General features: G+C 51.0%; 1 protein-coding gene across 1 annotated transcript in view; it reads left to right on the forward strand.

Annotated features, from left to right (window-relative positions):
* The first annotated feature begins 681 nt into the window (after nt 1–681).
* Nucleotides 682–12,924, forward strand: part of AKNA (AT-hook transcription factor) — a 35,565-nt gene continuing 23,322 nt past the window's right edge. The window contains exons 1-5 of the mRNA XM_028493598.2: nt 682–1,953; nt 3,661–3,735; nt 8,612–8,768; nt 9,442–9,596; nt 12,166–12,225. Of these exons, the coding sequence (XP_028349399.1) occupies nt 973–1,953; nt 3,661–3,735; nt 8,612–8,768; nt 9,442–9,596; nt 12,166–12,225 (1,428 nt within the window). The 5' untranslated portion in view covers nt 682–972. The remainder of the gene's footprint in view (nt 1,954–3,660; nt 3,736–8,611; nt 8,769–9,441; nt 9,597–12,165; nt 12,226–12,924) is intronic.

Here is a 12,924-nt window from a genome sequence, read left to right on the forward strand (position 1 = left end):
GAAAATATTAATGAAAGAATCACATAAATAAATGGAAAACTACAGCTGTAATAAATATTTCAAAGTAGAGGTATTCAGTCATCTGAAAGCCTATAAAAGAGAGCTTTTGACCTAAGTTAGAGAGATCAGAGAAGACTTCCTTGATGCGGTCAAGGTTGAGTTAATGTATGAAGGACAAATAGGAGTTAACTAGACAAAGGGAGGGAGAGAGGACCCTAGCAGAGGGATAGGCATGTACAAAGGCCCTGTGGTAGGAGAGGATGTGGCATGGCTAGAGCAGGGAGAGACTGAGGGGAACCATGGAAAGAGATGGAGCAGGAGGGCTAATGGGGGGTGGAGACAGGGACCTTAGGACCAGGTTCAGCTATCTCCTGGGAACAACAGGAAGACAGTGAAGTGTTTTCATATGGAGAATAAGAGTGAGGATTGAGATGATTAGGTGGCTGCTGCAGTGGTCCAGGCAAGAGAAGATGTAGACTTGGGCAAACCTGGTGGTTCTGGACTCTAGAGCAGCAGGTGAGTTTGAGAGCACCATAGAAGGTAATCAGGACAGGACCAGGTGACAGATTGGATTGCGGGGGATAGGGGGAGGGAGATGGCAAAGATGCCTACCAGGTTTCTGGTTTGTGCAGTTGGGTGGGATAACGTTTCCATTTGCTGAGACAGGAAACACTAGGGGGACAACCAGGTTTGAGGATTGAGTTTGGAGGACCTTTGAGACAACTAGAGGATGTGTTCGAAAAGTATTTGGCCCTGGGGGGGGATCGCTGGGCTTCTTGCCGTCACCATGTGATGAGGAAATGAAAGCCCAGAGGAGTGAGATGGCCTAGGTAATGTGACGCAGTGAGTCCAGACCTGGCGTATACTATGCAATGACCTGTCTTTCCAGAGTTTGAAGCAGAGGATGTGGACAGCCCAGAGAGTTCCAACTTGCCACTCAACTGGCCCCCGCAGCAGGATCCTCAACTGGACATGCCTGAAGAGGAGCCAGATGAGGCCCTGGGAGGTCCTGAGGTCCAGGAAGCTGGAGAGAGCTCCCCAAGGTTGGGGTATGAGACTGATCTCAGCTCGGGGGGCAATGGGAACACCAGCCCCATGGCTCTGGGCTGGGGTCAACCCACAGGCTGGGTGGCTTCTGCCCAACAAGCCAGTGGAGACAAACTTCGAGAACATTCTGAGGTCAACCCAACTGTTGACCTCAGCTCTGCCAGGTCATGGACCAGTGGAACTGTGAGCCTCAACCCCAGTGGCAGTCTGGATTCTACCTGGGAAGGAGAGACTGATGTCCCCCCGCCCGCTGCCCTGGCAGAATCTTCACCCCAGAGCTCCAGCCACCACCTCCTAAACCCAAACGATAGAACTGGAGGAAGCGTTACTCTGGCGACGGCCACGGAATTCCTGGAGTCCTCAGCCCCTCCAGCCCAGAGCGTCCAGTGTCCTGCAGATAGATGGAGGAAAGAAACCACTAGCCTCTCAGGCCCTCAGCCCGGGGACCAATCCTGGAAGCGGACACGGATATCACCTAAGCCGCTCCCTTCCCGATTCACCGGCTCCATGAGCCCCCTGAAGCCTCCACCTAGGCCAGCTCGGCAGGACAGGCCGCCGCCCAGGCTGGGAACCACTCTGGCTGGTCACTCATCTTCTGATGCCCCCAAGTACGGCCGGGGGAGGCTGAACTACCCGCTCCCTGATTTCTCCAAGGTGGGACCCCGGGTTAAGTTCCCCAAAGATGAGACTTACCGCCCCCCCAAAGCCAGGAACCACAGCAGGCTGCCTGAGGGCCCTGCCAGGCCACTGATCTTCAAGTCACCTGCCGAGATCGTGCGGGAGTTGCTGTCAAGCAGCAGAGAAGTCTGCCCGGGAGAGGACCTCCCTCCTACTCACCCCACCACCAGGGTACCCCGAGAATTTCAGACGCCCGAACAGGCCACCAAGCTGGTCCATCAGCTCCAGGTAAGCCCAACTCATTTCTACACCAAGGCACCTGTTGGTCTGGGTTGGAGGCTGGTCGGGGTGGGGGGCCTTGGGGCTCGGCCAGGGGTCCCTGCGATGAGGACAGTCCCAAGCCCTTGGCTCAAAAAAGCAGTGATTTCACTCATGCTGCAAGGGTAGGCCGTGTTTGTTTGTTTTTAACTCCTGCTATGAAAAACTCAAAATATATACAAGAGAGAAAACAGTATAACGAACCCCCATGGACCCATCGCCCAGCCCCTGACAACCTTTTTCATCTATGGCCTCACCTGTTCCTCCTCTCATCCTACTGGAGTATTCTGAAGCAAATTTCAGGCTTCAAATCATTTACCCCTAAATATTTTAGTGTGTATGTCTAAAGATAAGGAATCTCTCTTAAAGATAACCATACTATCAGCATACCTAAAACTTAACACCAATTCCTTAATGTCATCCAACGTCCAGTCAGTGTTCACGTCTCCCACTCTGTCTCATAAATGGCTTGTTTATTTTGGTTTGTTCGAATCAGGATCCAAACGCGGCTCAGATATTGTATGCGGTCGATGTGCCTTTTCAAGTCTCTGCGCACCACCTCCCCAGCCTGCCTTTCTGTTTGCATTCTTTGTCACATCTCTTTCTTCCTTGTAATTTATTTGTTAAGGAAACCGGTTTCTGTCCTGTAGACTCTCCCACACTTTGGGGTTTGCTGATACACTCTCTGATGTTTCTTCATGTGTTGTGTCGTCTTCTCTGCGTCCTGTGTTTTGCCCAGTTAGAGGCAGAGGCGTTTTCGAGTTGTCGTCGTCTGTTTATTTCCCCCCAGATCACGAGATCTGTGCTGGTAGGGATTTTTTTTGGAGAGCCCATCATAGGTGCTGCCTTCAGGAGGTGTAAACTGCCTGCTGGTCTCTCATTTGTGGTGTTAAGGACCCCTGATGGTCGTTGCCTTGATCCAGCCTTTCACTGGGGGTGACAGAGTGGTAGTATCCTAATGCTAGCATTTATTTGCGGGAAATCTTCTATAAAGTGAAACTTGCCCTCATCAACTATTTGGTTACCAAGGCCTCGTTCACGTGGGAAAGACAGGAGAAACGCCTGATTCTGCCCTTCTAATTACCAGTATTCAGAACAATGCGTCAGTTCCCTGGCCTCCTTCAAAGGCGACCAGTGACACTTGTTCTTGCTTTTCCCCTGTAATGACATGTTTTAAGAAGCTCTTCAGTTTTGTTTATGGCCAATAGTGACTCTGAGTAAAGGCAACCGTGATTTTCAAGTCTTCTACTTTTCTACTTCCGGACGCTTAGATGATTCAATCAGCCATTAAAAAATACTTATTAAGCACATATTACTTAATTCCTGGGAACGGAGCAGTGGGGAAGACAGATGAGGGCAGGGAGTTCGGACAAATAAGCAAGTAGCTACGGTGTTGCATCGAGGGGAACCAGCCCAAAGGCCCCCATCCCTGACTCACTGTCAGAGATGTAGAAGAAGGGATGGTGGAGGAGTTGTCCTGCCACCTCCGACCCCCCAGAATTTGGCCGTGGGGGTGTGTATTGCACGGGAGCCTGAAGGGGTCTGCTGAGCTACCACTACAGAGCTCTTTCACTCCGAGGCACCCAGAGGCCCCCTTTGGGGAATGGGTTCCCTGCGAGGGGTCTCACAGTGAGGGGCCTGGTGCGTGACCTCATCGCACACCCCCATCTCCTGCAGGAAGACTACCACAAGCTCCTCACCAAGTACGCTGAGGCTGAGAACACCATCGACCAGCTGCGCCTCGGAGCCAAGGTACTGGGCCCGGTGGGGTGGAGCCGGGCGCTCGGCAGACCCTGGGGATAGAGGAACCCGGTCCTTCCTTGTTCTACCACAAGGTCACTCTGTGACCTGGGGCAGTGACCTTGCCCTCTCCAGGCTCGATCTCCTTTACTGTTGATGAACGTTGAGTCCTTGAATGCTGGAATCCAGGGTGCCCAGGAATTTTCACCAGAAGCTCTCTCCTTCTAGATGAGCTCTGGAGTGAGACCACCTAGGCACAACTCCTGGTTCCATTACTGACTAGCTGTGTGACCTTAAGGAAGTTACTCGGGCTCTCGAGCCCCAAGGGAGTAGCACAGAATTTCTGCTCAACCCCTGAGGCTGATACTTGTCAGATCACACCTTTGCCTTTCTCCTCCCCCATCTTCTCACCCACAGCTTCTCTCCTCACTGAATGTCTAGTGTGGGGGTGGGGGGGTGGGGTGGGAATCCACCACCCCCACCCTGCCCAGGCTCCACCCCATCTAGGGGAAGCTGTGAATTCTGCACTTGGGACCTTCCCCTTTTCTGAGGTGAGGCAGGAAGTGGGGCTCTCACAGCCCCTCCTGGTTTCCTGTTTACCTCTCCCCGCCTCTTGCCCCATCAGGCAGCAGCGGAGGAGGGGTACCGGGGTGGGAGGTGGGGTGCAGAGATGCAGACCCTCCCTCTCACGACCCCCCGCCCCAGCCCGGGCTGTCCCCTGCCAGGCCGCTGCCCTCCACCATCTAGCGACGCTTCTTTTGTGAAATGTCGCCGAGGCAGCCACGATGAGGAAACGAAGGGGCCCTGTTCTAGGAGCAGGACTTCTGCGTGCTCATACCCACCTCCTGACCCGGGTAGCTCCTTTCCATCCTGGCCTCCTTGGGCACAACTGTAAAAGGGGGTTAATCGGGCCTCCTAGGAGCCAATGGGCTCCCCTTCCCCCCCCCGCCCCCCCGCCCCATGTCTTAAGGCTTCTTCCACCTCTCTGAGGCAGTTTCAGGGGCCGAAGGGATGGGGGTAGTAGAGGGCTTGGTGAAGGCATCCTCTCCGGGGAAACCACATTTTCATGGCCGCAGGCTCCTAGAAGGTCCGAGGGGAAAGGAACTGGTCATGGGGTCCAAATCCTCAGCTCCCCTATCTCACCCCAGGAGGGACCCCAGGAGGGGCATAGGTTGCCAAAGGTCAAGGTCAGGGTCAGAGGCTGGGAATATCTCCTCCCTCCCTCCTTTGCTTCCTTCCCCCTTTACTTATTTAAAGGAATGAGTTCGTGTATGGAAAGTATGTACCTGGCACCTGGCAAGTACTTCCTAAGAGTTAGGGAATATTATTATGATTAATGGTGTTAATATGAAGGTGTTCACTGGGTGCCCATGTGTGCCAGGCAGGGGGACACCATGGGAGCACAGCTGTGTGCGTCTCCTGGACACTCCCCGTCCCAGTGGGGACTCACCACGTGCACCTACACCAGCCTGGCTGGTGACCCAGACCCCTGCGTGTGTGAGGGCGCAGAGGAGGAAAGGTTGGAGAGGCCAGGAATGGTTCAGCACTAGCTCACCTGGTCTTGCTTTCTGGAAGAATGACCCCTTGGCCTGAGGGCTCTCCTCAAGAGAAGGGTGAGCACAGGTAAGCTGGACTCTTCCGGAAGCAGGACGATCCTCTCCACGCCCTGGGAAGCAGTACAGGCAGGGCTGAGGAGGACGTGGAGCCTGAGTGGGGAGGGGCCTTGCCGGGCTCCACAGAGCCTGAGGGAGTCGAGATTCCAGCCGGGCTTCTCACTGTGTCTGGAGCTCTGTAGACTCTACCCCCGAAGGTTCGGGAAACCCCAGAGCAGCTTCCTACTCAGAGCCCTTGCCAGGGAGCCCAGTTCACAGAGACGGAAGCGGTACTGCTCCCCCCGGCTTAACTGAGCTGGCTGAAGTGACCTCCCCGGGGCCCGCGGCACTCTTCTCAGAGCCCCCAGGAGGAGGGCTGGACCCCAGGCCTGGCTCTAGGGCAGCAGCAGTGGGTGGGGACCAGGGGAAGGAGACTGGCATTTGCTGAGCAGTAAAAAGGTACCAGGCCCCAGGCTGAGTACACTGCCAGAGTCCTGTCATTTGATCCTCTTCACAAGAGGAAACTGAGGCTCAGCCAGGTGGAGTGGTTTGCTCAATATCCCACGGCTTGTAAGGGATTAAAAGTGAGGGATTAAATTATGTTTGCCTGGTTCCAGAGCGGGCACTACTTTCCCCGTGCCTGGGCGAGCCCAGCTCGGGCCCTGGGTATGTGGGTATGTGGCAGAGGCATGACAAGGCAGAATGATGATGTTACAGTGATAATATCAGTAGTAATACATGATGTTTACAGACCACTGTCCTCAGTCATTTACCATGGGGGAAACTGAGGCACAGAGGTTAAGGAATTTGCTCAAGATCACTCAACAAGTAGGTGCCAGAGCTGGGGTTTGAGCCCAATAGCCCACAGCCCACCTTTTTTTTTTTTTTAGGTTTATCAGTTTATTTATTTTTTTAGTTTTAACAGAGCCAGACTAAATGATTGTGAGCTCTGCCACTGGGGAGGCTGACCAGGGAGTTCCAGGGCCGGGCCGGGGGGGCACTACTGGATCCCGTCTGGGGTGCGGGCAGGGAGCCAGGGCTGGTCAGGAGTCACTGCCCGGTGACTAGCTTAGGGCCAGAGTTTATGGGGGTGTCCTGCATTTGCAGCTGTGTTGCCACCTCCCTCCAGCTGCTGGCCCCCACCTCAGCTGTAGGGGGATCTGGAGGGGCTGAGACCGGAAATTACCCCAGAAAGAGTCAGGGGGGGATGACATACAACTGCCTTTCCTAAAGTGTGTGTTCTGATGGCCGCCTGGTGGAGGTGAGGGTGGGAGTGGAAGGGGGGAGGGGGAGGGGAGGGTAAGGATGTGGGGGGAGGGAGGAGAGGCGCCAGGGAGGTTTGTGTGTTTGGAGGAGTTGGAGAAGCATTTCCTAGTCTCTCCACTCCCCGCCCCATTCATAAAGCCCATTAGCATTTTAAAGGCTGTGAGGAACCCATCTGTGCTGAGATTAGTCAGTTATTTAACCCAGTGTTTCCGGCACTCATCTACCCTTCCCTGCCTAACGCCCCTGAGGGAGCCAATCCAGCCTCAGGGAGCACCGTGGGACACCCTGGTTTAAACGGGGGCCCTGGGGGTGGGTCCTGCCTGTGTCCAGAGACGGGTCCAGGGAGGGACCAGCCTGAGCAGCTCGGCAAACCCACACTCACCCCAGCTCCCCGCTTCCTGGACCTCTGCACGGGCCTTTGGTTCCTCTGTGCAAACAGAGGTGCTGAGGGCAGTTTGTTCCCGTTGCTCCCCGACCTTGGGCCTTTGGTGGGCCGGGGCTGAGGCTGGCTGATTGGTGGGGCGGGGGGGAGAACGCAGGAGGCCCGGGCCTCCCCCAGATTTGGGTCACCTTGGGAGGAGAGGGGTGCTGGTGGGCAAGTCCCCACAGGCGGGCCTAAGCAGATGGCCAAGGGGATTATTAAAATCCAGCTTTGTTCTCATCAGAGGCTGGGCCTGAAAGAGGCGGGGAGGCAGCAGGAGCCATTGTCCCTCACTTTGGAGTAGATTTTTCTGCCGCAGTCAGGACGTGAAGAGCAGCTTAAGCAGGGAGAGGCTGCCTTCTGTGGGCCTGGGAGCCCACCCTGAACTGCCCACTCCTGACCTTAGGGTAGCAGAGGGCAATAAGATAAGCTGCCTGACGTCATGAGGACCAGGGGACACTGAGGCACCATAGGAGAGTAGCTTTTTTAGGGACCTGCCTCCGTGATGGCCACATATATGACAATGGTGATGATGATGGTGATGGTAATAGTTATAATATCGATGGTGATGAATGTGAGGGTGGTGGCTGCTATTTAATGAGCACTCACTTTGTGCACAGACAGCTGAGTTCAGTCAGCTGCTCTAGCACTCAAAGGAGGGTGGTGGTAGAGCCTCAGTGTGAACCCAGGCACTGCAGAGCCCACGCGCTAAGCCAGAGATCAGCAAACTTTCTCTGTAGAGGGCCAGATAGTGAATATTTTCAGCTTTGTGGGCCATATATTCTCCATGGTAACAACTCATCTCGGCTGTTATAGGATGAAAGCAACCACAGACGATACAGAAGCAAGCGAGCGTGGCTGTGTTCACTAAAACCTTGTTCACGAAAACAGACCATAGTTGCCAACCCTGCTTTAAACCACTGGGTCTTTAACTTCAGAAGGTCTTCCTTGGCCATCTCCCTGACTCTCTACTTCTCTCCCAAACGCTAGGCTATTTACCATATGAAATCCATCCTCAAATGTTGGAGATCTGCTACAACTGAGAGATAATTCCTTTACTTGTTGATTGACTCATTCATTCAAAGTCGTTAATTGCTGTTATTATCAATGTAATGATAATTATTGGAAATATTTTTATTAATAACAAATATTAATTATTATATTACTGTAATATAATTATACTTGTTCTGTGTTAAATATTAGATTGATTACAATATTATTGTGATAGATGATAACAAATATTATTAATAAAATTATGAATATGGAAAACCATGGACTTTGGGGTCAAAGCAGAGTTATAATCCCAGCCCAAGGATTTTTCAGCTGGAGATTCTGAGTAAGTGACTCAACCTCTCTGAGTCTCAGTTCCCCCTTCTGTAAGATAGGCATATGGTCCCTCCCTCTCAGGACTGCCATAAAGAGAGAATGAAAGGATATGTAAGCCCTTGGCCCAGTGCTTGGCCCCCACCCAAGGGTTCCACTAAAAGGTATTATTTATTATGCAAAGGCATGTTTGTTGAGCGCCTGAATGATGGCATGAATGAAGGTGAGGCCTTTTGGGTGGGTTTGCCCCAACCCTTGGCTCTGCTGTGCCTCTCCTCCCTTAAAGGTGAACCTGTACTTGGACCCGCCCCAGCCCAGCCACAGCATCCACATGGGGACGATGCCCCAGGGGACCAAGGTCTTGTCCTTCACCATCCCACAGCCCCACTCTGTAGAGCGGTGGCCGGGCCCTGCCAAGGGCCTGCAGGCCTCTGAGGCTTCAGGTGAGTCTGGGAGAGGAGATGTGGCTAAAGGGCTCCTCTGTTGTGACCCTGCTCTAGGAACACTTGGTTCACCCTGGGGTGGCACTGGCTTCAGGCCAGGGGAGGGAGGGAGGTGAGGCCCCTCTCTGGGCCCTGTGGCTCGAAGAGGTCAAATGGAGATGTAGAAAGTGTCTGCTTTGAGCCAGAGCAGCCTGGGCGAAGCCCTAGCTCTGCCACCTAGCAGCTGTGTGATCTCAGACGAGTTGTATGACAAAGAGCATCGTCACTGTAGAGCCCTCACCTGGTGAGGTCCCCACTGGTGTTACCCCACTGACAGTCAAGGAGACCAAGGCTCAGAGAGGTGAGGACCTGTAGAAGGTCACACTGCTATGGGGGAGGGTCGGCATTTGAACCCGCATCTTTCTGGGTTGGAGCCCACACTATTGACTGGAAACCCAGAGGCCTGGCTTGGCTCTAGCTGTGTCATCCGGGGCTGATCCACACCTTGTTCTCTCCTACAAATGGGGACAACACTGCCAGGCCCCTTCCTCAGGTCGATGTGCAGGTGGCACGATCGTGAGACGGCTGAGCTTTCATTCGAGAATGGAGGTGGTGGATTTGAGGTTCAGCAACAGTCTCTCAGCCCCAGGAAGGACTGTTCTTGGCCCCAGCATCTAGTGGTTGTATGTTCCAGGGTGGCCATCAGCTGAAGGAGACCTGAACCCCTCCTCGCACCCCAGCACACCCGCCCTAGGGTGGCTTCCGCAGGACCCGGGCATTGCCCAGGACCAGCCCTCAGCGGAGCAGGCCCAGGAGCTGACTTCTCGGGCCAGTCGGTTCCTCGCCAAGGTGAGTGGAACCCCAGCTTCGCCCACGAGAGATGGAACTCACCTGGAGAAAGCAGAGCCTCTGCCCGCTTGGATGAGGGGCTGTCTGCGAGGCTCGTTCATTATTCCCCTGCTGGAGTTAACTTGGAAACAGAGCCTCCCTGACGCTGGTTTTAGAGACCTCCTGGCTCCAGCCTCCTCCTTGTCACCCAGTGCTAGATTTAACTCCCTTTTTGGCATTGTGTCTCATCAAACTCTCTCTAATTGTGCTTGAACCTATCTCCGGTTTCACTTCTGGGGGAGACTCTCTGCTTTTTCAGGATTCTGGAAGGGTTATGGAACCTCTACTCTACCTTCTCCTCTTTAGGATAGATCACCTCACTTCCTTAGTTCCTTTCGTTATGGAAATCAATCCTCAGTCACTTCTCAAGGGGCCTTTATATTTTCATCCAAATAACTATGAATTGTTTGCAGGTCTGTTTATAACTATACACTTGGCCGTATTCCAAAAGTACTTTAAAGCAGCTTAGAAAATACATGCATTGTAATCGCATTCTGAAAACAGAAGTGAGGAAACTGGGGCAAAGGGGAAGTAAGGATAGGAAAAAAATAAAATGAACTTAGGGAGAAGTGAATAAACAAAATGTTCTGCTGGACCCTGAATGCTTTATCAGATTCACATTTGGTTTTGAGCTTCCTGGCTGTCAATGCAGAAAGGGAAATGCAATAGTTACATCACCATGTCCATAAAACATATTCTTTCAAAGAAACACCACCATTCTTTCTTCCCTTCCTTCCTTCCTTTCCTTCTTTCTTTTTTGTAACATCTTTATTGAGATATAATTCACATAACGTACAATTCAGTCATTTAAAGTTAATGCTTCAGTGGCTTTTAGTATATTCACAGTTGTGCAGCCATCAACACAATCAAGTTTAGAACATTTTCATCACCCACTAAGAAACTGCGTATGCATTAAGCAGTCACGGCCCATTCCCCTTCCCTGCAGCCCCTGGCAGCTGCTCATCTACTTTCTGTCTCTTTGGGTTTACCTATTTTGGACATTTCCTATAAATGGATTCATGTAGCATTTGTCCTTTTGTGTCTGGCTTCTTTCACTTAGAATAATGTTTTCAAGGCTCATCCATGTTGTAGCAGCATGAACTTTATTCCTTTTTATCACCGCCATTCTGGGTCCTGTAACTGGAGAGATGTTTCTCCTTGTCCTGTGTGCTGTAAAGTAAAGCAAAGCCAAGGTCACCACACTGAGCAAAATCTGGGGCACCAGCTGACCCCTAATGATCCAGGCTGCCCTGTCCATACAGGAGCCACTGGTCAGGTGGCTAGTGAGTACTTGACATGTGGCCACTCCAAATTGAGACGTTCTGTAAGTGTAAAACACATACTGGATTTCAAAGACTTTGTGCAACAAAAAGAATATAAACTTTTCAATATATTTTTTTACATTGATTACATGTCAAAATAATATTTTAGGTTTATAAAATATATTATTAAAATTAATTCACTTGTGTCTTTTCACATTTTTAGTATGGCTCCTGGAAAGTTTTAAATTACATATGCAGCTTGCATTACATTTCTATTTCATGTTATATAAATTATATAATGTAATTATATTAGGTAAATTTCTATATTATATTTTGGCACTGATCTAGAGCTTTCCTAGAAATGCCAGAAATCTCCAAATTGTCTTTGCCTTTTTTTTCCTAATTAAAAAAATTTTGTAACAGTAATAGGTACCCATGGTAAAGACCCTCACACAGGACAAAGAATATATTCAGTGAAATCTTTTCTTCCACTCTTGCCCTTCTGCTTCATGCAAAATGTTTAATGCACACACATGCATTTATAGAAGTGGTCAGATGAGTATGTACACTATCATGTACCTTGACTTTTTTAATGTCCCAAATTTGAATATTTCTGGGTAGGCAATAAATTCACTTTGTTCAAAGTTCAGAGGACACATATAGTAGAAAACCTTCCTCCCATCTTTATACCCGCCCACCACCCAGTTCTCCTCCCTAGAAGCAATTAATATTTTAGTCTCTTGCATCCTTGTAGAGATAGTTTATAATACATAAGCAACTGTGTTTGTATTTTTCCTTCTTTGTTCTCTCCGTATCTTATACAGATGGTAGCCTACCATAAGCACTGTCCTGTACCTTGATTTGATGCTGAAAAGTAGGTCTTGGAGGCATTTACACATGAGAACACACACATGTGCCTTCATCTTCTGGATGGCTGCATACCGTTCCACAGATAGGCATTCAGACTGTTTCCTGTTGCCCCACGCCCACCATGCTGCCGTAGGTTTCATGCACAGGAGTAAGTGCGCTTTGCTGTCGATAAATTCCCGGAGGTTCCACTTTGATTTTTCCCAAGGCTGCCATGGCCAAGGCCAGTGGTGGAGCTTTTCTGGCACCCGCCTCTCCGTGCTTGTCAGAAAACCCGCATCCCAAGGCAGGGCCCAGCTCTCCGCACCAAAGTGTGACCGTGGCTAAGTGTGGGAGTCTGTAGGACTTACCTTCTGAGTCTGGATTAATGGAGCGTGTTTCCTTCCCTTTCCAATTCCCAGGTGGAGTCCTTTGTAGAACTGCTGCAGGCAGGACAGCTGACACCCCAGGACCAACTCAAGGTACTGCCCACTTCAAGAGATGCCCTTGGAGCTGCCAGACAGCTGCTCTGTCTCCCATGGCACAGGCTCTGAAGCCTCGTTTGCTGCAAGACGGACCAGAGAATCCCAGACATTGTGTCTCCTTTTAGAACAAACAGCCCCTGATTAGCTTTCCATGATAATGATCATTATATCACAATAGTCACCATTTATTAAGCAGAGATGCTGGTGTGCCAGGCACTGTGGTAAGCCCTTGATGTACATTATTTCATTTTATCACCATAAAAACCCGTCAACGCAGTTACAGTCATCACCCCCATTTAACTGGGATGAACTGAAGCCCAGAGAGGCAGCTGGAAGGCCACACAGCCAGTAGACGGCACAGCCCAGACCCAGGTCTGTCTGATTCCCAAGTCCAGGGTCTTCACTGTGGCCCTGCACAGCTTCCCACGGGTTATATTGCCTGTTGGCAACCAGGAAAAGGCCTTTTCTTTTTGTAATTTTCCTTATTATAAAAGTAATTGCTAAAATTTGAAAACTGGGGGGAAAAGGGAAAGAAACCCCTAATCTAACCATTATTGGCTTATTTCCTTCTGGGCTCTGGTATTTCTAGGTAACTGTGGTCATATATAAAATTTAGATTTCTGATGCATCAGCCAGGGTCCCAAGAAGATGGAGCTCTCAAAGCTGCAGAGTGAAGGGACTGTTAGCTGGGGTGCG

This window comes from Physeter macrocephalus, chromosome 9, assembly GCF_002837175.3.
Source record: "Physeter macrocephalus isolate SW-GA chromosome 9, ASM283717v5, whole genome shotgun sequence".
NCBI classification, from domain to species: domain Eukaryota; kingdom Metazoa; phylum Chordata; class Mammalia; order Artiodactyla; family Physeteridae; genus Physeter; species Physeter macrocephalus.